General features: G+C 38.5%; 3 protein-coding genes across 7 annotated transcripts in view; 1 reads left to right on the forward strand and 2 right to left on the reverse strand.

Moving 5' to 3' along the window:
• The first annotated feature begins 296 nt into the window (after positions 1-296).
• On the forward strand, positions 297-4349 carry apela (apelin receptor early endogenous ligand). Its single transcript, XM_051945991.1, has 2 exons — positions 297-733; positions 3315-4349. The coding sequence occupies exons 1-2, from the start codon at positions 612-614 to the stop codon at positions 3412-3414; spliced, it is 222 nt and encodes a 73-aa protein (XP_051801951.1). The 5' UTR covers positions 297-611; the 3' UTR covers positions 3415-4349.
• A 226-nt stretch (positions 4350-4575) lies between these two features.
• tmem192 (transmembrane protein 192) lies at positions 4576-21981 on the reverse strand. 4 transcript variants are annotated; one of them, XM_051945544.1, is made up of 6 exons: positions 21873-21981; positions 20477-20632; positions 19571-19832; positions 18866-18988; positions 10164-10269; positions 4576-5250 (listed from the first exon to the last, which is right to left on the reverse strand). In XM_051945544.1, exons 2-6 carry the CDS (start codon positions 20609-20611, stop codon positions 5136-5138), a joined length of 741 nt encoding a protein of 246 aa, XP_051801504.1. In that variant the 5' UTR covers positions 20612-20632; positions 21873-21981; the 3' UTR covers positions 4576-5135. The 4 variants fall into 4 exon arrangements, with proteins under 4 accessions (XP_051801504.1, XP_022072224.2, XP_022072222.2 ...); XM_022216532.2 differs by having other exon boundaries at positions 20477-20629; positions 21788-21944; XM_022216530.2 differs by having other exon boundaries at positions 21788-21944.
• A 1041-nt stretch (positions 21982-23022) lies between these two features.
• The window catches only part of LOC110967017 (LIM and calponin homology domains-containing protein 1-like), a 36688-nt gene continuing 34987 nt past the window's right edge, over positions 23023-24723 (reverse strand). For both annotated transcript variants that reach the window (XM_051945536.1, XM_051945535.1), the window contains one exon: positions 23023-24396. In XM_051945536.1, coding sequence (XP_051801496.1) covers positions 24371-24396 — 26 coding nt within the window. In that variant the 3' untranslated portion in view covers positions 23023-24370. The remainder of the gene's footprint in view (positions 24397-24723) is intronic.

Below are 24723 nucleotides of genomic sequence, written 5' to 3' on the forward strand. Positions count from 1 at the left end.
CGCTCTCTGCAGATGCAGAGATCCCTGCACACATGCACGCACACACACACACACACACACAGATGAGAGTGTGCGTTCAAGGGGCAGTTGGGGTGCAGGGTTGGTGGGGTTTCCTGTCATTTGAATTACCCTCTACATGTGGGGTCAATATGTGCAATGCTGAAGAGTGTGTGTGTGTGTGTGTGTGTGTGTGTGTGTGTGTGTGTGTGTGTGTGTGTGTGTGTGTGTGTGTGTGTGTGTGTCAGGGGGTGGAGGTGGGGGCGGCAGTGGGAGCTACACCTCCCCTCCCTCCCTCCCTCCCTCCCTCCCTCCAAAGGCCTGTATAAAGGAGGTGGGGGGAGAAGCACCTTTGTCACTTTGCTCTCAGAAACAGAGACGATCACACTGGATCCACTGTGGACATCCACTCAGGAACATCCTCAGAAAAGACCGCAGGAAGGATTCTGGGCCTTTTGCACTGAAAATAGAAAAGACGAAGAAAGAAGAAGAGACCTGAAGCTCACCGAGCATCATCATCACCATCATCATCATCAGTCCAGCCTGGACGTGAGCGGCTCTGCAGACTTGTGGAAAGTGATCCAAGCTTCTCAGAAGCTCCCAGCTGTGCAGCCATGAGGATCTTCAACCTGCTCTACCTGCTGCTGCTGCTGCTGGCCGCCATCGCAGCACCCATCTCCTCCGTCAGGCCAGGTGAGCTCCTCCAACTACACCGTACGGCAAGTCCCACAACTCAGCCAGGGCCTCCTAATGAAACAAAGATGAAATTAAATGATGAAGACTAAAAGAGGTAGAAAAAGTGCACTGCTGCTGCATAAAGCTGCTAATTGAGCGTTCATTTCTATTTGGTGCAGCATCATGGAGAAAAAAAATGTGCATTTTCTTGTAAAACTAAAGTCTCACTATAAATAAGTAATCCTCCATCCCATCTCCCTATAAACCAAATACAGTTTTAGTTGTTTCTGCCCTTCGAAAATTGATCAGAATCTAACTTTGTTTTAAAACTATTTGCTGTTATTTTACAGGTTTACTATACGTTTTGTTACTGTCAAGTTAAATCACACAAAAAATTGTACTGTATCTAAGTCACCAAAACAATAAAATTATTATTTTATAGAAGTTAGCCTTTGTTTTCACAGCTTTTGAAATTTACAGTATTCCACTCTGTTTTTATACTTTCTGGTATCTTTTGCAAATATTTGCCAATATTTGTAAAAGAAAAAAGTAATATATCATTAATAAGAAGAATAAAAGTTATTTTAAAGTTTTTCCATGTTTTATAATATTAAGTGAAATCACAGAAAAAATGTTAATTTACATGCCGTGTGTAAAACTGAGCAAATATTTATACTATAATAAATCCAGTACAAAAATGAAACATAATGTACATCAAAAATCTGTATTTTTTATTAATTTTTGTGACCAGAAAAATCGAGTTTTACTGTATTTAAATCAGCAAAAAAAATCATTATTTTATAGATTTTTTCCGTTACTTTTTAGATTTTTCTTTAGTACAGTTCCTTAACTTGACAGTATTCCACTCTTTATATTTTTCTGGCACTTTTTGCTGTCCGGTTTTTAACCGTTTTTTTGTTTTTTGTTTTTTTTACAACAGATGCGCTTTTTTGCGCACATCCAGCCTGGTTTGCAGTTTTCTGCAGGACAAACAGCTGTTGTTAACGGGGGAGGCTTTGGGCCTTGAGGACGTGGTGGGGTTGATGCGGTGATGGAGAGGAGAGGGAGGAAGAGGGGAGGAGGAGGGGAGAGAGGAGGGGACGGCAGCGCAGCGCCGCCGGGGATCGCTCCGCCTTTGTCCGCGGCTGGAAGGCGCTCCGGCGCGCTTTTGTTAATCGCGATGTTAAAACGCCATGCAAATAGCCCGCTTTATTAACATGAGTAGCGGTGCCAAGTGTAAAGAGGCTTACCTTCAGGCGAGGGGAGCAGCTCCTCTGGGGGGGGGGGGGGGGGGGGGGGGGGGGGGTCATAAAGTCATCTGGCACTTTATCCCTTCCTGGGTTCGGCTTGCGGCCTGTGAACCAAAGTAGATTTATTAGGGACGTTTAAAAGTAATCATGTGTTCTTCTGTGCGTCCTGCTCTGTCCCAGCTGTGTGGAAACGGCTCACAATAATAAAAACAGATATAGTGGTCAGAGGAGGTTAAGCTAGGTCAAGACTAGGTTTGTCAGTTTCAAAATGAACTTGGAAAAAGATCTGGAAGGATTTTTTTTCTCCTGCATTTGGGATCCGTTAGTGTCAGGTGATCTGCATGAGCACCTGCACACATAAATCCGGCCTTAAAGGACCTCTACACTAACAGGCAGCCCATTTCCCTGTCTTCTAATATGTGCACTCTGTTGATCCAGTGGCTCACGCTGCAAAAACTAAAAATCTTACCAAGTTTGTTTGTCTTATTTTATGTCTAAATGTCTCATCCCACTTGATTTAAGAGAAATTCACTTAACAAGTGACATTTCAGCAAGATGGAGGGACTTGTTTTAAGACAATGCTTCTTTAATATCTTGCTAAGTCAAACAATCTTGAAATGATCTTGTTTTGAGTTGAATTTTACAAGAGAACTCAAAATAAGTTGAACCCTCCTGTCATTCTGCGGGTCAAATTGACCTGTTTTAAAGTTTAAAAATGTGGAAATATATATATATTTTCACAGTGAAAACTTCCACATTTTCAAATGTTTTGGTGAAATTTTGTCCATTTTTTGATGGAAAAACCGATTTATTATTTTTTTTAAAGGTTTCTTTAAGAACATTTGTGTGTGATTTTTTTCTGAATGCTCTTAAAGAAAATAGAACTTTTACTGAAAATATATGGAATCACTTTAGATATTTTTTAGATTTTTTTGGAAGATTTTTACTCATTATTTTGAAAATATTTACAAGTTTTAGATTTTTTAAATTTTATTTCTTGCCAAATTTGTGATTTTTTTTAAATAAAACTTTTAGGAGAAAAGGTTTTGCAATTTTTTATGAATTTAGGGATTTTTTTGCAGATTTTTTTTTCCCCAGACAAGGCAACAATATTTTTTGGTGTCATAAATGAGGACAACATGAGGGTTAAGACACCTGAGCTTGACAATCCTGGTAAAATAGAGCTGAAAATAAGGTTTCACATCTAATTTAAAGATCTCAATATTCTAAATATATTTTATTTCAAGAAATCTTACCAACCCATGTTTCACTTGTTCTATTGACAGATTTTTTTTACTCATTTCAAGGTAAAAGTTCCTTGAAATAAGTTTTTTTTTGTCTTGTTTTGAGAGGAGCATTTTTTTCCAGTTGCATTTAACAACCAAAACGTGTTTTTGTTTCAGATTTCTTGCACCTGAGGAGAAAATACCACCGACACCACTGCCTATACAGACGCTGCATGCCCCTGCACTCCAGAGTACCCTTCCCCTGAGGTAAGACACTTCAGCATGTGTTTCTGGGTAACGGGGAGTCATGAGGCGAGCCGTGCCAAACCGGGTCACGGAGCAGGCAGGTGGCAGTTAAGATGGTGGCTGTGATTAGTGGCAGAGACGAGGCCGGCCAACGAGGGCGCACACGGGGGGAACGCTGGGACATAAATCTCACTAACTGTGGGCTTTAATGCCACGAGGAGTGTTTGGACGGGGAGGCGGGGGGCTGCAGGGGACTCCTGTGGTCCTTGAAGCGGTTTGGTTGTTTCTGAGCAGGACGTTAAATGCTGTTTTTCTGTTCCAGGTCAGCGCAGCGCGGCTATGAGGGCGACCTAAGGAGAGAAAAATGAACTGCAGAGCGTGGCATCATGGACGGCAGCAAGAAACAAGATGAAAAAAAGAAGACAGGGCACTGAAAATGCCAACCAAAGACTCCTGTGTTTATGTCGCTGCTCTGACACACAACAATCTGTCCAGTCAGATGCACATTAAGGTTGTGGATGACCAAATATAAACCATAAATGTTACAGATCATGGTTTGCAAGCAGCTCCTCATGTTCTACTAATGCCAAGAAAAAAGGCTAGTGAGGAGCTGATATGACATTTATCTTTAAATATGTGTAATAAGCCACCTAATAGCTACCAACCAAAGAGCTGGAAACGTTTTCATAGTATTCCTATAAAGTGTTTATAATGTTTGTTTGCACTTCAAACGTTTATTTTAAACTTTTTAATAAAACACGTGTAAATGTGCAGCTTTGTGAGACTGTTTGTGGTACAATGTGGCAGTTTTGAGCCAGACTTCATTCCAATCTTGGCTATGTGAAGGTTTAAAGGCCGAGATTAAACGGATACCTGCAGGCCTCCGGTTCACTCTGGCCTCTCAGCTGAACCACATGAGAAAGGAGTCGTAAAATCTGAGCTCCCTGTGGAGTTACGGACGCCGGAGCATAAAGGAAACACAATGGGGAGCAAACACCAGGGGCTCAAATGACGATGTTTCGTTAACGTAGACTCCCGTTGAAATTTAACACAGAGAAGGCGAGGCGGGAAAAAGACATTTTCACCAGCTAACGTTGATGTTGGATTGTCTGAGCTCTGTCCTTTAGCTCTTCCAGTCCATTAAAACCCATCCTGAAGACATAAATGAAATAAACAAAACATAAGAATAGTAAAGATTTATTGGCATCTGATCACAATTACACAAACCCACTGAGTGAAAATTTGGTAAATCACTGACACACACACTCTCACAGATAAAATAGCATTGAACAAACATTTTACTGCCTCTTTTTCCAGTGTCTCTCTGTCACGTTTGACCCTGATAAGTGGTAAAGCTCTCCCTCCTCAGTGCACATGATCTCTAAAACAATTTTACTGTTCCGTCCCTCTAGCAGTAACAAAAGCGGCAACGTAGATGGGTCGCCGTGGGTCGTAACCCGGTGATAAAACCCCTAACCTCTGATCCGTGACCCGCGACTCCTCCTCTCCGCCTCCCACTTTGCCTTTTGAACTGTCCTCTGCTCCCAGTTCACCTCCTCCCACCTTATCCGTCCAGGAGGAAGCCTCACAGCCTCCCATCAGTCTGTATGTACAGGTGCGTTCGCTTACTTGAGTCTTTTATCCAGTGTTTCCTACAGCTTCTCCTCTAAAGCCTCAGATTTTTACTCGCAGCGTTAAACTTCGCCCACGGCGCTGCGGCTGGTTCTTGGCTCGTCTGTGGTCAGTGCTGAGCGGTGAGGTTGAGCAGCCTCTTGCTCAGCGACGTGTTGTGCTGTTTCAGGTACTCGATCAGGTCGGCCTGCTTCTCCACCACCTCCTCCAGACTGGAGCCGCCTCTGTGACGTAAAAAACAGCACATGAGCATTTTGACACGTGGAATTTGTAACACCGCTGGCTTCGTATGACTGTTTAAAAACCCCACTTGAAAAGTCCAAAAAAATCTGCAAAAAAATTCCCCAAATTTCTGAAAATTTGCAAAACCTTCAGGAAGAAAATTCCAGTAATTCCTTAAAAGTTTCCCTGAAAAGTTTTATTAAAAAAAAAAAAATCCACCAAATTTGTCAAGAAAATTATTGTAAATATTTTCAAAAAGTGAGTAAAAATTTTCCAAAAAATCCTAAAAAATATCTAAAGTGATTACATATAGATCAGTAAAACTTCTAATGTTTTCTTAAGAATATTTACAAAAAAAAAAATCTACCAAAATCCAGCGAAATTTGCTGGATTTTGGTTGATTTTTTTTTGTGAATGTTCTTAAGAAACATTTTTTTTCCACCAAAAAATGTTCAAAGATTTCCCAAAAATGTTGAAAATGTGGACATCGAAAGTTTCACTGTGAAATTTTTTTTTCTTCCACATTTTCAAACTTTAAAACCTGTGAATTTGACCCGCAGGACAACACGAGGGTTATCACTAGAAGTTGTCTTTAAAATAAGCTCCAATATATACAGTTAACTCCTGCTTGAGTGTTGTTTCCAAAAACAAACTGTTTCTTTTAAAACATTTACATCCTCAACAGCTGTGAATGTGTTCGGAGAGCCAAACGTTGGCTGGAGAAGAAAACCAGATAAGTGCATTGTTTATTTTGTTTTTAAATATTTAATATAGCCAGCCTTTAGTTGTCCTTTAACTAAGCCTCTAAACACAGCTGTCCATTACATCAGGGTTCCATAATGACTCTGTTCAAACAGGACAGCACCGTTCTGATGAGAACTACAATATTTGCACAATTCTGGGTTGCTGCTAAACAAAAAGGGAGCCGTGATGCATCAGAAAGAGGTCTCATTTCTGTTTCACAGGCTGCCAGTGATGGATTCTTAAATAGTATTTTCACAGCGTATGAAGGTTGCTGACCCACTTCTCACCACTGAATCCCCTGACAGACTGCCGTCAGTCACACCTTTAACTGAAAGTAGATATTTGGAATTTTGCTGCCTTTTTCTACAGCTCAATAATGCTGGGTTGATGCTGCATGTATTAAACTTTTACTGGATATCAACACAGTGATTCTGATGTGTTTTAACGTGTTTTCCACAATCAGTCCCACACCGCTAAATGCTCAATGTTACTGAACGGATTTTAATCTGTGTGCAGACAGAGAATAATTAATGGCAGAGTCAGTGTTATAATCCAAGTTAATTCTTGCCAAAGTCAGTGAATATATCATCATGTTTGCTAGCTGTGTGTGTTGAGTTATTTAAAAAGGCTAATCAGCTAAATACCAGACAGACTGATACCTTATTCATCTCCTTGGGGAATTTAACGTGTCCAGTAGCTCAAAAAAGGAACAATGCACAACAGCGTGCATTGTGCTGGTCAAAGAAAAAGCAATAGGGTGCCTAGCAATGTTGCTGTTTATAGAAATGTGCTAAAAAAAAAAAGTCCATATTTACAATAAGATGCAGCAAAATAGTGTTATAAGAGCACAGGAAACAAAAAATAGAGTATTATAAAGTACAAAAGGTACAATGTGAAATCAGAACTAATAATAAAATAATCTTTCTCCAAAACTCTGATCATAATCTACATTTATTATCTCTGTAGTTGTTTCATGTCATGCTGCTGAAGCCTTTGTTAGTCATTCAATTCAGATGTTTGCAGTGAGGAAATATAAACTCCAAAAACTCTAAATCTTACCAAGTCTATTCGTCTTATTTTTAGTCTAAATGTCTCATCCCACTTGATTTAAGATAAATTCACTTAACAAGTGACATTTCAGAAAGATGGAGGGACTTATTTTAAGACAATGTATCTTAAATATCTTAAGTCAAACAATCTTGAAATGATCTCATTTTGAGTTGAATTTTACAAGAAAACTCAAAATAAGTTTAACCCTCGTGTCGTCCTGCGAGTCAAACTGACCCGTTTTAAAGTTTGAAAATGTGGAAAAAATATATATATACACATTATCACAGTAAAACTTCTGATGTTCATTTTCAACATTTTTGGGAAATCTTTGAACATTTTTTGGTGGAAAAAAACGAAATGTTAAAAATGTTTCTTAAGAACATTCACATAAAAATCAACCAAAATTCAGTGAACTTCTCTGGATTTTGGTTGATTTTTTTGTGAATGTTCTTAAGAAAATATCAGAAGTTTTACTAATATACATCTAATCACTTCAGAAGTTTTTAGGATTTTTTGAGAAGATTTTTACTAATTTTTTGAAAATATTTACAAGAATTTTCTTGCCAACTTTGGCTTTTTTTTGAATAAAACTTTTAAGGGAAACTTAAGGAATTATTGGAATTTTCTTCCTGAAGGTTTTGTAAATTTTCAGAAATTTGGGGATTTTTTTGGCTGCTTTTTTGGATTTTTTTCAGACAAGGAAACAATATGTTTTGGTCCCCGTAAATGAAGAAAGCAGGAGGGTTAATATCTCAAATTAGGAGGTTACATGAAAGCAAAAATCTATTTTTGAGTGAAAAACTGCTATTTTTTTTTTTTTTAGCATGTCTGGCTTATTATACACACGTGGACAAAATTGTTGGTACCCCTCAGTTAAAGAAGGAAAAACCCACAATTCTCACTGAAATCACTTGAAACTCACAAAAGTAACAATAAATAAAAATTTATTGAAAATTAAATAATCAAAATCAGCCATCACTTTTGAATTGTTGATTAACATAATTATTTAAAAAAAAAAAACTAATGAAATAGGGCTGGACAAAAATGATGGTACCCATAACTTAATATTTTGTTGCACAACCTTTTGAGGCAATCACTGCAATTAAACGATTTCTGTATTTGTCAATGAGCGTTCTGCAGCTGTCAACAGGTATTTTGGCCCACTCCTCATGAGCAAACAGCTCCAGTTGTCTCAGGTTTGATGGGTGTCTTCTCCAAATGGCATGTTTCAGCTCCTTCCACATATGTTCAATGGGATTCAGATCTGGGCTCATAGAAGGCCACTTTAGAATAGTCCAACGCTTTTCTCTCAGCCATTCTTGGGTGTTTTTGGCTGTGTGTTTTGGATCGTTGTCCTGTTGGAAGACCCATGACCTGCGACTGAGACCAAGCTTTCTGACACTAGGCAGCACATTTCTCTCCAGAATGCCTTGATAGTCTTCAGATTTCATCATACCTTGCACACTTTCAAGACACCCTGTGCCAGATGCAGCAAAGCAGCCCCAAAACATTACTGAGCCTCCTCCATGTTTCACCGTAGGGACAGTGTTCTTTTCTTCGTATGCTTGGTTTTTGAGTCTATGAACATAGAGTTGATGTGCCTTACCAAAAAGCTCCAGTTTGGTCTCATCTGTCCAAAGGACATTCTCCCAGAAGCTTTGTGGCTTGTCAACATGCATTTTTGCAAATTCCAGTCTGGCTTTTTTATGAGTTTTTTTCAGCAGTGGTGTGCTCCTTGGTCGTCTCCCATGAAGTCCACTTTGGCTCAAACAACGACGAATGGTGCGATCTGACACTGATGTACCTTGGCCTTGGAGTTCACCTTTAATTTCTTTGGAGGTTGCTCTGGGCTCTTTGGATACAATTCCAACGATCCGTCTCTTCAATTTGTCATCAATTTTCCTCTTGCGGCCACGTCCAGGGAGGTTGGCTACTGTCCCGTGGGTCTTGAACTTCTGAATAATATGAGCCACTGTTGTCACAGGAACTTCAAGCTGTTTAGAGATGGTCTTATAGCCTTTACCTTTAAGATGTTTGTCTATCATTTTTTTTCGGATGTCCTGGGACAATTCTCTCCTTCGCTTTCTGTTGTCCATGTTCAGTGTGGTACACACCTTTTCACCAAACAGCAGGGTGACTACTTGTCTCCCTTTAAATAGGCAGACTGACTGATTATGAGTTTGGAAACACCTGTGATGTCAATTAAATGACACACCTGAGTTAATCATGTCACTCTGGTCAAATAGTTTTCAATCTTTTATAGAGGTACCATCATTTTTGTCCAGGCCTGTTTCATTAGTTTGTTTTTTTTAATAATTATGTTAATCAACAATTCAAAAGTAATGGCTGTTTTTGATTATTTAATTTTCAATAAATTTTTATTTATTGTTACTTTTGTGAGTTTCAAGTGATTTCAGTGAGAATTGTGGGTTTTTCCTTCTTTAACTGAGGGGTACCAACAATTTTGTCCACGTGTGTAAGACACCCGAGCTTGACAATCCTGGTAAAATCTAGCTTAAAATAAGTTTTCCCAGCTAATTTTCAGATCTCAATATTCTAAATATCATATCTTATTTCAGGGCTGCACAGTGATTTAGTGGTTAGCACTTTCGCCTCGCAGCAAGAAGATCCCCGGTTCAAATCCCTGCCTGAGCCTGGGATCTTTCTGCATGGAGTTTGCATGTTCTTCCTGTGCATGCGTGGGTTTTCTCCGGGTTCTCCGGCTTCCTCCCACAGTCCAAAAATATGCTGAGGTTAATTGGTTACTCTAAATTGCCCGTAGGTGTGAATGTGAGTATGATTGTCTGTCTGTATATGTAGCCCTGTGACAGACTGGTGACCTGTCCAGGGTGTTCCCTGCCTTCGCCCGAGTCAGCTGGGATAGGCTGCAGCACCCCCCGCGACCCTAGTGAGGATAAAGCAGTGTATAGAGGATGGATGGATGGATGTCTTATTTCAAGAAATCTTACCAAGCCATTTTTCACTTGTTCTATTGGCAGATTTTTTTCACTTATTTCAATATAAAAGTTCCTTGAAATAATTTTTTTTCTTGTTTTAAGAGGGACATTTTTTCCAGTGTAGATATATGCTCTAAAGACGGGTTGTAAGTGCCTTTGCGTACCTGAAGCCGGTCTCGGTCGGGGTGCTCGTGACGCTGTAGTTGTGTGAAATCTCTTCTTGGCTCACATCTGGTGCAGCTCGCGCTCGGTTGAACTGCACCACCTTGACTGCAAACACAAACAGAAAGTTCATTTTGCGTTGCAATCATCAAACGTTTCAGGTTTTCTGTAGCACACAGAGACCCACAGACATTATTGAGCAGTGAGAGCGTTCCACAGATGTTAATCACTCAGGTGAGAAACTGCACACCTTTTTTTTTATTTTTTTTTTTATTGTTTTCCATCCCTCTCCTAAACACACACAGGCTGCTGTATCCTGCACTTAGGCCTTATGGGCTGCCATATCCTGCACTCTACCCTCTAATTCTAACACCCTAAACATACACCTTTACACAGGGGGCGGGGCTAGCAGCGAGGTGTGGCTGCGACGGGCACAGTGGCAGTAAGAGGAGCCAGAAGGAGAAAGCACGATGCAGCTGTTGGAACTGAGATAAGGCCACGATGTGTGTGAGTGTGTGTGGATGCTGGCCGAGTGTGTGAGGAAGGGCAGAGGGAGGAGCAGGCTGAGTATTGATAAGACTGGAGTATCATTAGGGAGAGGAAATTGTCAGGGAGGTTCTAAAGAGCGCTATCTTTACTCTGCTACAGAGCAGCATCTCAGCATCCACTCACACACAGTCCATAGAAATACTGCACATTCCTGCATAATGAGGCATTAAAGCTCTGTGTGTGTGAGTGTGTGAGTGTAAATAAAGCAACAGAAAGCAAGCATGTGTGAGAGAGAGACAGTGACATTCCTGAAAGACAGAGAAATTAAGTGGTGAACAGAAGAACAGAAGGTAAAAAGACAAAAAGGCATGAGGAGTCTTTGTGTGAAGGCTCTTTGTTGCAGAAAATAATGAAGCAGATCCGCAAATTACTGTCAGATATTTACAATTATTCCCAGCATGGTATGACAAAACCATTTCCACTGAAAATGTCTGTGATTTTCCTGTATCAAATATTTTAGACGTTTATTTTCATATCCATTTTCCCTGTAATTTGATTTAATAAGTATTCTGAATTCACACTTACAAAACATGTTTCTGTTGCTACTACAACTGTGTTTTTACAGAGTTTGATAGTGTATATTGTTGGCACACTTAAAGAGCGGCTCTTAAAATTTCTGTTGCACTTCGTATATTGTCAATAAAAGCTTTCTATTCTAAATCGCTGACACTGTTGCCGTACTGTGCGCTGCTTTGAAGGGATTTTTCTCAGGAAAAATTGTACAGTGAAAATCAAAACTGCAAAAATATTTCGCAATGAATTAATAAACGAAGCTCCATCAAGCAGCATTTTATGCACCAGTGACTGAATGGATTTGGAAGCTATAAAGGTGTTATTACATCATTGAATGACAATACATTTATAAAAACTGACATTTTTCTAACAGGTACACTGAAATTTAAAAAAGTTTTGAGAGTTGGCAGATTTTATTGTAGTTGAATGAATTTAAATACAGCAGAAGCTTGTTTAATTTATGTTTATTTATGTATTTTATAGATATTCAGCAGCAACTATCCATCTTAATAGCAGCAACTATTAAGTCATTTAGCTCTATTATGTGATGATAAGAACTTGGTGTTTCTTTTTAATATTTCCTGCTTCATGTTGATAACATTACAACAGATGCTCATTTTAATTAAAGTCTCCATACAGTGGTGGAAAAAACCTTTCGGACACTCCATATATTTGTGAAATATTGCATTAAGAATCACTCTCTGGTCTTCCAGTCCAATTTCTTTTAGTACAGTCACAGCCAAAATACTAAACAAATCCTAAAAAAGACATTAAAAACTTCAAATTGATTGGTTCCATAAAAATAAGACATTTTGAGTATTGGGTAATTTTGGTAGAACTCAGTTTTGTTAGTTTTTCTTGTGAACAATAAACAAAAAAAATATCATTTGTATACAATTTTAAGTGTCCAAAAAATTTTTTCCCACCACTGTATGTTTGACTGGATTTGTTTGTTTCTGCCACTGTTTGTTCTTGGTAGATGCTTTTTTGTTTGTTTTTTATGGTCTTAAAATGCGTAGACATCAATTGATATTCCAATAGATTAACTTGTAAACAAAAGTTACTGTAATGGATGGATGGATGGATGGATGGATGGATGGATGGATGGATGGATGGATGGATGGATGGATGGATGGATGGATGGATGGATGGATGGATGGATGGATGGATGGATGGATGATGGATGGATGGATGGATGGATGGATGGATGGATGGATGGATGGATGGATGGAGAGTGTAAAGGAAGCAACATATTTCACACGTTGCCGTTAGAGACTCTCTCACGGCTGCACAGACTGAGCTCAGACTTGTTCTGCTCACATCTGAGTTGCTTCAATCACTCATCCAGAAGTGCACATTTCCAGGTGATAGCTGTGGAGCTGCAGAGGTGCTAAAAGTTAATGGGATCACATACAACGCTCAACAACATTCTACTGCCGGTGCTGAAATCAAAGAACTGGAAGGAAATTGACCCAGCGAGCACACAGACCGATACTGAGGACTGAATAGGGAGCCAAAAGACGAAGGAGAAGAGCTAGCTGAGTGACCTCTTAGGTGAAATTTACGCCATGAAAGGATTGTAAAGTAGAATGTAAGTCGACTGTCTAGTGGGAAATAAACCCTGCTCATCAAACTGTGTGGATGGAGGGCTGGTGTGAAGGAGAAGATGGAGCTCAGACACACAGGCAACGTTTAACAATAATCAAAACATGGTGAAATTCTAAAGGGTATAGACTCTAAAAGGTCTTTATTGTTAAATTAACTGAATATAAAATATTATGACTCAGTCTGCACCGGAAAATTCTCTTTGGATGCTGTAAGGAAAAAAGGTTGCAAACTACAGTGCAGCTTTCAGGCTGCAGAAATAACCTAGTTTTGGCTTCGTTTCATATTAGAAACCACAACTGTGATCTATATCTGCCTAATTTGGCATTTTTTGATTGCATTTACATTTTTCTATAATAGCTGTGTTGCAGGTTCAGTCAGTAAACCTACAGTTACTGCTAAGCTTTAGTAAGTAAGTCAGTAGTTTTGTCCTTTAGGGGCAGGTTTTCTACATCCACGCTAATAGGATAATCCCTGTTCAGACAAGAGCTTCAGAAAATTCAGAAATAATCTGTCACCATTCATGTACGCTGAGCTCACAGGTAGCAGCATAAACATCGCACAGTGGGTTGGTTGGTTGCAGAGAACACTACAGAGTGACTACTGATCAGAGATTTCTTCAACTGCACAAAATCTGCTGACATTTACAATAAGTGATAAGTTATCGTCGTTGAGTTAGCCACTGATAGTCAGAGCTGAGGTCTCTTTAGAGTCTTCTGGAGATAAACAGCGACAGTTCAGACCTAATCAGACAGTGAGCATGAGTGTCAGTCATCGTTTCCAAAAGTCTTTGTGTAAAATAAAAGTTTGTTTTATGGGTCTTAAAAAGTCGGAATCGCGTGGAAACTAACTGTAAATGTCGCACTAACAGGTATGTGATTCCAAATGAAAACAGAGTAGAAAGGGAGTAAATAAAGAAAACAAATGTGACAACAGTAAACCAGACTGTTGCTAACAATTTTTTTCACTCTTCAGTGTGAAAACATCACAGCAGCAATCTTAATGCAACAAACCACCCACAATGTTCACATTTATGAACTTTAGATTCAATAAATACATTTATATTTTTTCTTATCGCCCACCTGGTTCTATGCAGCTACAAAACTGTCATACTGATATTACGGTTGTCATGTCTAAGTATGATTGAATTACAGGTTATGCGTTTGGCAAACATTACAAAATGGAGCGAGTAATTCTTCAAACTACTAGAGATGCTGCGGTGAAGCGTCCGATATTCACCTTTCACTTAACAACAGGCATGAAACAAGCGTAAACGACAACAGCGACGTATTTCTGATCAGCGATACGGTACGATTCTGCATTTTTACTTAACTTCACCCACAGTTGATGTGTGTGTTAACTCTGTGCCCTGCAGTGCTTACACTAAGTTCTGATCAGCCAGAAAAGAGAGAGATGTATTCAAAGTTAAGCCTTTGAAGGCTGCAGTGTGGCTTTGATGTGCATGGAGGTCTATAGGGGAGAGTGCATTCATGTTAAAATGAGAAAGGCAGAAACATACAGGAAAAACCTCAAAGACACACACACACAGCTACAATTGGCATGCACTTCAAAGAGGAGCTGAACAAGGCCTTCCTGCATGGACTTCATAGCTGCAGGCATTATATCTCTGCCTCCACATCTCCTCTAAGAAGAGACTTCTCATTTTCTCTCCCTGATATGTCACCTTTGCTCTGCATCAGTCTAAGTGTGTGTGCCTGAGCTGAGGCGTCGCTCGGTTTGAGTCGTGCCTGACTGCACTGATCTGAGCAGGAATGCGACGGGCGAACGGCGATACACCCCCCCACACGCTGCATCACTGCCACTGTAAACACAAAGACAATGTGTTTACTGCCGGAGGAGGCCGAGGGCGACCCTTTGGCTAGGCTAAATCCTAACGTGTCTTATCTTCTCTACTCTAGTATCTCCATCTTATATCTGTGCCCTGCGGCTGCCAAACACACCTTTAATATGAATTTCCCTTCAATAAAGATTCTTCAATATCAACATCCTCTGATCGGGCATCTTTAACAGCGGTTTTCCTTTACACACTGGGAGGAAGGTTCGTCTGTTTGCCTCGACCAAACGTTTGGGGTAACACTGGACATTTTTGAATGTTGAAGTGCTGTAAATAACGGTGTTGTTCAAATTTTAACACAAAAACAAACAAGAAAAGCACTAGTTTGTCAAGGATGCTTAGTTGTTGCATGATTTCTGACAGATGAAATTTGTGGTCCGCAGCGGTGGATTTGTAGTGAGATCACAATCACGTGTTCATCAGCAGGCAGGTTAAGCAGCATCACTTGTTGTCACACTGCAAAAACTCTGAATCTTACCAAGTCTATTTGTCTTATTTTTAGTCTAAATGTCTCATCCCACTTGATTTAAGAGAAATTCACTTAACAAGAGACATTTCAGCAACATGGAGGGACTTGTTTTAAGACAATGCTTCTTAAATATCTTGTTAAGTCAAACAATCTGGAAATTATCTTGTTTTCAGTTGAATTTTACAAGAAAACTCAAAATAAGTTTAAATCTCATGTTGTTCTGTGGGTCAAATTGACCCGTTTTAAAGTTTGAAAACGTGGGGAAAAAAACATTATCACAGTGAAACTTCTGATGTCCACATTTTCAACATTTTAGGGAAATTTTTGAACATTTTTTGGAGGAAAAAAAAGAAATGTTAAAAATGTTTCTTAAGAACATTCACATAAAAATTTACTTGATTTTTTGTAAATGCTCTTGTGTAATCTAATCACTTCACATATTTGTAGGATTTTTTTGGGAAGATTTTTACTCATTTTTAAAAAAAATATTCATAAGACTTCTCTTGCCAAATTTTTTTGAGGGAAACTTTTAAAGAATTATTGGAATTTTCTTCCTGAAGGTCTTGCAAATTTTCAGAAATTTGGAGAATTTTTTTTGCTGATTTTTCTGGATTTTTTTCAGACAAGGAAACAATATTTTTGGTGCCCGTAAATGAAGAAAGCAGGAGGGTTAATACATCTCAAATTAGGAGGTTACATGAAAGCGAAAATCTATTATTAAGTGAAAAACTGCTTTTTTTTTTAGCATTTCTGGCTTATTTTAAGACACCTAAGGTTGACAGTCCTGGTAAAATAGAGCTTAAAATAAGTTTTCTCAGCTAATTTTAAGATCTCAAGATTCTAAATACTTTATTTATTTAATATCTTATTTCAAGAACTCTTACCGAGACATTTTTCACTTGTTCTATCGGCAGATTTTGCACTTATTTCAAGGTAAAAGTTCTTTGAAAGAAGTTCTTTTTTTTTTGTTTTGAGAGGAGCATTTTTTCCAGTGCACAGTTACAGTAACACCGTGCTGCTATCTTGCAATGATACAGAAATCTTCAAACGAATCCGTGGATCCAGACTATAAGCCACATCACTGCCAAAATCTAATCACTCGGTCCTTGTGTCATTTCTGACCTTCCACAAAAACTTCATCCAAATCAGTGATGTCCGTTTTTGAGTGATGTTGTCAACAGACAGACCGACCAATGCCGATCATCACATAACTGCCACGTTCCTTGGCGGAGTAATAAAAGCAAGTCAGGTTTGCCACATTAAATGCCAACAATGAAACACTTCATTTTGTAGATTGCCCCAAAACACGTTAACTGAGGTTAAAGTCTAGACTCCAAAACCTGCTGGTGGTTTTAAAAGGCAGGTTATCTTCTGAAATAGACTGAAAATTACACTGTTTATGAAAGAAACAGAAAAACAACAGGAAAATATCCTGAAAGAATGGTCAGATTTTTTGCTTTTCCACAGTCTCATCTATGTGGGAACATTGTGCGGGTAATTTGTCAAACTCTAAACTATTTTATTAAATTCTTTTTATCCTACATGTCTCGTTGAAAAAAATACCAAAAATAAAATGTTTGCTCAAACCAGATTTGCTATAAAATACTTCTAAAAGTTCTGCTCCTCAGTGCAGCTGTGAACTCATTAGTGAGCAACAGTCACGTGATAAAATTCAGGGATTTTCTGGCTGAATTTCAGGCAGTGTTTACATGAAGCAGGCAGGAGACGATGATGGAAGCAGATTAAAAACTAGGCAGCAAATATCTATAGTATGTAGAGCCACCATTTATTTTTTCCCCAGTGTCTGTATCACCTGTGGGCACATCAAATGCTAAACATGTTGTCAAAAAAGATTTTGTAAAATTAATACAGTACCACTCAAAAGTTTGAACACACCTTCTCATTCAGTGCTTTTTATTTATTTGCATCATTTTCTACATTGTAGATTGATATTGATATTATACTTCCATATGCATTCTTTTATAGTTTGATGTTTTCAGTATTAATCTACAACGTTTAAAACAATTCAATAAAAAACCACTGGATGAGAAGGTGTGTCCAAACTTTTGACTGGTCGTACAAGTAAAATCACTCATCAAAATGATAAGCCTAATTAACATTTCAAATGTAGAGGGAAAAGATTGTTAATATAAATAAATCAGAGCCAAACAAGGGTCTGTTCTGCAAAATCCCTCCAAACACAGCAGTGACTCTGAATTTAGTAGAACCCAACGAATGAAAACACACGGGTCTGCCTGGCTGCTCAGTATGGGAGGTTTTATGTGTGGACAGCATGCTGACATCAATTAAAATGTCTTCACTGGCTGATATAGTGTATATATTACATGAGTCATTGTGATGGGCTTCATTTTACACACCTTTTTTTAACAACTAATTCATACTGTGTGTAAAAATGTTAATGTGTGTTTCCAGTATTTTACTGTAAAACGGAATCCAGGAATATTACCTGACAAAAAAAGAAAGATTTCATCAAATTAACTGGCATTTTAACTTAGCAATCTACTTTTTGATTACTTTTTGGCGCAAATATTTGAGGAAAAAAGAACTACTAATACAAACAGACTCCTGTTACTTCTGGTAAATGAATTAAAGCTGTATCCACAGTTTTCCTAACGCTATGGCTTTAACTTTAAAATAAACAAAATGCTACAATATGAGTTTTATACAACAAAAGAATGACAAAACAAGAGTCGAGGCAGCTCAATGACTGGTCCACAGGGTGTGAAGTAAAGCTGAATTTAACAGAGAACAGACTCTGAACACACAGATGAGCGTCATCCACCACAGTTTGTATCAGAAGTCAATCAGCAGATCAGCAGAGAGGGGGAGACGGAGGGGGGGAGGACAGAGGGCTGAATGGTCGATTGTCATGCTGTCGAATCTGAAAAGGGCAGGGCAGGTTTTGTGATGGAAATGTTGCTCAGATAGAGAGTGGGGGGTAGAGTGTGTGTTTGTGTGTAATGTAATCTACAGGGTGTGTCTCTCCATAAAAAAAAACAGCTGATATTACAGCTACAGACCACAAGAAACCTGAGTGAGGATCAGTAAAAAGCATACTCAGAAAAAAACATAAGAGGACTGGAAAAGTTTCATTACATCATAAGTCACAAATGACCTGGTGGCCTGGGAATGTGATCGAAACAAACATCCACAAGATACCTGTAAAGATTGGGCCTACTGCCATCTGTAGAAGGCGTGACGTGATTAGTGTCAACACAGACTTTACTGGTGTATATTTGTTATCTTTTAGCAAAAAAGTTCACACTTAGGAACTGAGTGTTGGAGAATTAAGTGATTTTTTTAAATGGCGAAAAAAAGATGCATTTACTGATACATTTTTGAGGCTGATTTCTATTTATAATGCTGCTCAGTTAAGCCAAGTTAAAGCTTTTTTCTTTTGATTCAGAGAGCATGTAGCCACCCAGTGAAAAACAGTGTCCTTTTTCAGAGTACTTTGTCTGTTTTGTGTGGCCACTCCAGTTGGCAATCTCTGAACTTTTCAGAAAGCCGCTGTTGTCACCACTGTAGCTCCTTTTCAGACAGCCAATCATAAGAAAAGTCCAAACTATGATGTTATATACTAATGCTTTTAAACCTCCTCTAGGTCTGCAGTCTTACAAAAGAACCCATCTTCCATTCCGGAGTGAGAGAGCCTTAATCAGTATACAAAGTGATGACTGAGATCAGTGTACCTTGGTAATAGATGAGGCATGGCACTGTCACCAGGAGCTCCAACCCCAGAACAACGAGCATCAAGTAGGTACGGATATTCTGAGACAATCGGGCAGCCAGAAGAATCAGCAGCAGAACATTTCCTATTGAAACACAGAAAAACAGACACACATTTATGCTTTAGCATTGCTGCCACCTTGTGGACAACACCGACCTGTACATGAGACTGGATTTATACACTGCAAAAACTCAAAATCTCACCAAGTCTATTTGTCTTATTTTTAGTCAAAATGTCTCATCCCACTTGATTTAAGAGAAACTCACTTAACTAGAGACATTTCAGCAAGATGGAGGGACTTGTTTTAAAGCAACGCATCTTAAATACATTGTTAAGTCAAACAATCTTGAAATGATCTTGTTTTAAGTTGAATTTTACAAGAAAACTCAAAATAAGTTTCACTCTCCTGTCATCCTGCAGGTCAAAATTGTCCCGTTTTAAAGTTTAAGATGTGGAAAAAAAATATTTTCACAGTGAAACTTCTGATGTTCACATTTTCTACATTTTTGAGAAATCTTGGAACATTTTTTAGTGGAAAAAAAACAAATGTTAAAAATGTTGCTTAAGAACATTCACGTAAAAATCAACCAACATCCAGTGAATTTCTCTGGATTTTGGTTGATTTTTATGTGTTTCCAGTGCAGCAGCTCGACAGCTGCAGTCATACCTGCAGAGTGTATGTTGAGCGGCAGGCGTTTCAGTCCCTGTGTCTCTCTGTAGAATCGCAGGTATCCTCGACTCCGAACTCGATCGTGGTGATGCTGCACACAGCGGGTGAACAACAGCACCAGCACCCATAAACCCACCTTCCCGAACACAATGGCACTGTCGCCTTCCACGTTGCGCAAAATGTTCATGCACACCTCCTCTTGGCCAAATTTCAACACACACAGCACTCCCACGCATATCGACAACACGACAAACAGAACCTTAAAAGAGGAAGAAAACAGAGGAAGTGAGACCTATGTATCCATGACTTTACTACAGATCAGCATTTGACTATCACAAGAGTCAGAAAATACAAATGTTGTTGTGTATTAGCAGGGTGACAGCACTGACAGGACAAATGTATCTACATGTGAGGCATAACTCAGATTATTCATAAAAAGTTATTGTTATGACACTTACTTCATTGTTTTTGTCTGTTTTTTGTCAGATTTTTAAAAACAACAGTTTCGGCTAAGGTGAGGTCTTTAGATATTTTGTTTTGTCCAACCAGCAATCCAGAACCCCAAAGTATAACATTAACAGTAACATAAACCAGACAAGAGCTGCAATTCCTCACAGTGGAGAAGCAGGAGCAGGCTAAAGTCAGTGTAGTGTAATTCTCTAGTGATTGGCAAATTCAATGAGTTGAACAAACATAGAATAAAAAAACAACAACTTGGTATCAGGATATCAAACTAAAACAAGAATAATCCCCATAAAGCCATTTGTTTAGAGTCAGTTTAAAAACTAGATTGTGTTTTCAGAGGTTTATTTTTTAATTCAGCCGATCTTTCTATGAATACAGTGTATGAGCGTGTGTGTGTGTGTGTGTGTGTGTGTGCGTGTGTGTGTGTGTGTGTCATACATGAAGCACGGACAGCGCGCCGGCATGGTACTGTGTTGGTACAGGCTGAAACTCTCTCCTGATGGCAGAGTGGAGAGCGTCAGCAGAGATCAGCGGTCCATCCACCAAAGAGTCTTCGTCCATGCTGTGTGTCATATCTATTGAGGGGCCTGCCTGCTAAAACGAGCACAGAATTACAGATTAACTACAAGACTGGTAATAATTTCATATATGCAGTTTAGTTTAGGATAAGGCATAGTACAATTTGCTAAATTTCCACCTCATTCATTGGGATTTCTAGATTTTTTTTCTCCTTAATCGTATCCTGTTTACATTTACTTTTCTAGTCTCTTTTTAATACAGCTTTTGAAATGATTCATTTTCTTAAGGCAAACAAAGTTTCATAGAGCAGACTCCTTCACTTTATCTTTATTAAGCACCAAGACAGCGGTGTTCTCGTCATCACATCACAGTTCTCTTCTTTTAGGCATTGTTGAGTGATAATTTAATTTGGATTATCTGATAACTTTACATATGCAGCTTATATTGTATATAAACTATATTATAAGCTCAATACATTTCACTGCATGTTAAACTGTGTATAGAGGTCTTAAATCTATAAACAACCTAATTTTGACTGAAAAATGCTTATGGCCATCTACAGTTAAGTGAGGATTTTAAAAAAAAGGTTTTAATGCATCATATTTTAAATCTTAGTTTACTGTATATTTACATTATACCAGCAAACAGGTAAATTTTGAATTATGATATTTTTTTGGATGTCTTTGTAAAGAAAACAACAAAACAATCTGTTGCTTTATTTGTAAATAAAACAACAGGTGCTCTAATAATTATTTGCAAAGCTATGCATCTTAAAATCGTGTAAAAGCGTGATGGAAAACGCCTTAAATAAAAACAAAGAAATGACTTAAATAGATTTAGGGAAAAGTGGAACAAAAAAGCTTGTCAGCTGATCAGTTCATGTCAGATAGCTATGCATGCTAATGTGCTAATGACCGAAAAAAACACCCAGAAACATTTAATGTTCAGGCAATATCAGTTAAATATGACCACATAAAACAGCTGAAAAACCACGAGATAAGTGACGGGAGGTGCAGGTTCCGTGTGTGTAAAGCTAGGATGTTCCTAATCTGATCATTTGTAACACGTAATCGTTTCTCCACGGCTGAAGCAGAGTCCTAATCAGTGTCACATCTTGATGTTTTTAGCCGACAACTCCAGCTAGCTCCCAGGCTAACAGCTACACACCATTTATGGAAGGAATAAGCTACTGACAGGGCAGTCAGTTAGCGTTAAACGACGGGTACATACTGTATAAAGCGACGGTCCTTTTGCATCCATTTGTTTCGATGTATGACGTTTAAAAGAACAGATAAAAAATCAAACATTAGCTTACATTATCTCCGTAACTGGGCTAGCGCGCATGTAAACTTCCGGTTCCAGCCTCTTTCTGACGCCGTCCTCTGCAGAACTTTGGTTCCTACTTCTAAAAGACTGATCCACGGAGCGATTATCGTTATGACTCATTCTTATCACCTGCTTTGTGAGCTAATTTACAACCAGTCCAGTTGTTTTGACCTGTTGATTTTTTTAAAGGTCCAATTCAACTCATGCAGTTATTTCCCCTTTCAAAAAGTGATCACAGTCCCTAAACTGCAACTAAAATGTTGTTAATGACTTGAATTTAGTCATGAGGATTATATTTTTTAGATTACAGCCTATAGGTTAATTGCAAAATAGATGATTTCTTTATAATATACATAAAAGCCATCTGTAAATCATGTAAATTCAAGTCTTACCAAGGTAATTAGACACACCAAGCACATACAGAAACAATAATATAATATTATCAGTAATATATGCCTGCAACTATGAATTATTTTCACAGTTGAATAATCTGGTGATTATTTTCTGCAATAATTGTTTAGTTGTTTGTCAGAAAATGTTGGCTAGTGTTTCCCAAAGCTCAAGATGACAAATTTCTTGTTTTCAGCTCAAAAATCTTCACTTTATTGTCATAGAGAAGGAAAGAATTCAGAAAATATAAAAAAATAATAATCACAAGGTAAGATCAGAGAGTTTTGACTTTTTACATAAAATTATTCAAACAGATTTATGGCTTATCAGAATAATTTGGCCTTTATTTAATAGCTGACAATTTGTCATTGCAGATCTAATAAAACATTCATTGTTAAGCTTGATCACATTATGGACTGTGAACATTTCTTTGGTCACAATTATTCAGTTATAACTTTACGTTTCATAAAGACAAATATTTGTCATCACCATAGACATAAAGCTACGTGTATTTGCACATTATCACTTTTTAATGCTGTAGACGTCAACGGAAAAAAGCTTTAACTGTGTGATTATTATTTTTACAGGTACATTTTTAAATTTTGGTAAAATTACTATGAATAGAACATCTTTCACCACTGTTTCCACAGACATTCTACTGTAAAATGAGAATATATTCATCCACTTATCAGCAATCTTCAGCTTTACTGGTTTAATTATAGTAATCTTCAATGGAAACACAGACAGAATCCCATTTAAAATATTTTATTGATAAACATACAGTTGCTATAAAAGACAACAAACTGAGCTCTGTTCCTCTGAGAGATGAAGATGCTGTCAGGTGTACAGACAGAAGCTCAGACTCTGGGGAGGCAACACTTGTGATGGAGGCAGACGAGGAGAGACTTTAGGACACTGCAGACTGTCGTAAGATTGGGGAACGACTAACAGGGAAGCAGCAAATAACTCTGTGTCATTGGTTTTGTTCATTGAAGGGAGTGGAAGAGGACAGCAGGTGATTAGGAGATGCTGATCCATTTAACATTATTATTTTTTGCTGGTATGGAACTGTGCTTCAAGTCAAATCACACGCTGCATTCATACCTATACATGCACACACTCATGACACACACACACACACACACACACACCATGTGCCGAGACCCAGAGGTCAGTGTGAGTGTGAAATACTCCTGCACATCCTGTACACTCGCCCTCGCATTCGTTACATAAGGCACCGATTCAGATGAAGTCAGTCTATGAGAAGAAACGATGGCTAAAACATCCTAAAGGGAAAATATTAAAATCCAAAGAACAAGTATTATCACTTAACATGCGTTCTCATTCCTGCAAAATGATTCATAAAGAAAAAGCTCGTGTAAGTCAGCCAGATTTCCAAAAAAATGCAAAATTGTCATGATGATGTACAACACAGAAGAGAACAGTTAAAAGTTCCACCGCTGAGAAAACAAAAACTCACTATCCGTCTGAGCAGTACTCACAATAACTTATATATGCTCTTTTTTCATGCAAAACTGTAAACACAAAATCCAAAAAGAACGAGAAAGTATGAGTAAGGCATTATAATGGTCAAGCTACTTCAGGTCGTCCAACCCGAACCACTTTGCATCACACTCTGGGAGTGGAGTCTCATGATCAGCGCAGAAGCAGGAGCTAATGAGGACCAATGTGTTCAAAACAGCAGTGTTCAACTTTTAGCACAACATGTTCAGCTTGATACAGGAGAGACCCTTATTTAAGTGTCTTGCATGGATGTGCAAAGGCCTAAACATACTGATTTCTTGATTACAGCCATGCTACACATATTAAAAAGAAGTGTATACATGTGTACCTTTAAGAAGTACATCTATAGAGCTGTATGTGCATGTCGTGGTGCCATTTAGTCCACGTCTCTCAGTTCCTCTGTCATGAACACCCGTCCTGGCTGTTTGTGCATTTCAGGAAGAAAGAAAAAAAAGAAGTTTCCAAAGCTTTGAGGATTCCAGGACTGTTCCACGATGGGATTCAGGGTTTTATAATTGTTCTTCATCCAATCACTGACTGTGAAGGAGAGGTTCCAGTTCCAAAAGGAGGTCATCATAGAGTAGTGGGCTGACCCCTGCCTGCAAACAAACACACCACAATGTCTAAAATATTCCAACAAGATATATCTGTTAGTGTTGTTGGAGCCAGTTTGTTTGACCCTTGAAGTAAAGACAGCAGCGAGTTTATGTCAATGAAGGAAACAGGTTTAGATTAGAAAAAGGTGTGAGGACTACAACAACTACTACTAGTACTGGACAACTAAAGACACACATCTCCGTCTGCGCAGTTGAGTTTTCAAAAGCTTTTTTGATCTCCCTTTGTTTTAAGCTTAAACTGTGAAGTGTTAATAAAACATCAATTGGTTTTCTGATTTGGGTGCAGAATAATGGACTAAGGGGCTTCTG

This window comes from Acanthochromis polyacanthus, chromosome 3 (genome assembly GCF_021347895.1).
Source record: "Acanthochromis polyacanthus isolate Apoly-LR-REF ecotype Palm Island chromosome 3, KAUST_Apoly_ChrSc, whole genome shotgun sequence".
NCBI lineage: Eukaryota > Metazoa > Chordata > Actinopteri > Pomacentridae > Acanthochromis > Acanthochromis polyacanthus.

Excerpts from the sequence above, each read along its gene's own strand:
- tmem192 (XM_022216530.2), bottom strand. The coding sequence starts at position 21,817 with ATGGATGCAAAAGGACCGTCGCTTTATACA. Across the intron at positions 20,633-21,787 it reads AAGGACCGTCGCTTTATACA|CAGGCAGGCCCCTCAATAGA; the intron begins GTATGTACCCGT and ends TGCTCGTTTTAG. Across the intron at positions 19,833-20,476 it reads GCGCGCTGTCCGTGCTTCAT|GTTCTGTTTGTCGTGTTGTC; the intron begins GTATGACACACA and ends TCCTCTTTTAAG.
- apela (XM_051945991.1), top strand. The coding sequence starts at position 612 with ATGAGGATCTTCAACCTGCTCTACCTGCTGCTGCTGCTGCTGGCCGCC. Across the intron at positions 734-3,314 it reads ACGGCAAGTCCCACAACTCA|TTTTGTTTCAGATTTCTTGC; the intron begins GCCAGGGCCTCC and ends ACCAAAACGTGT.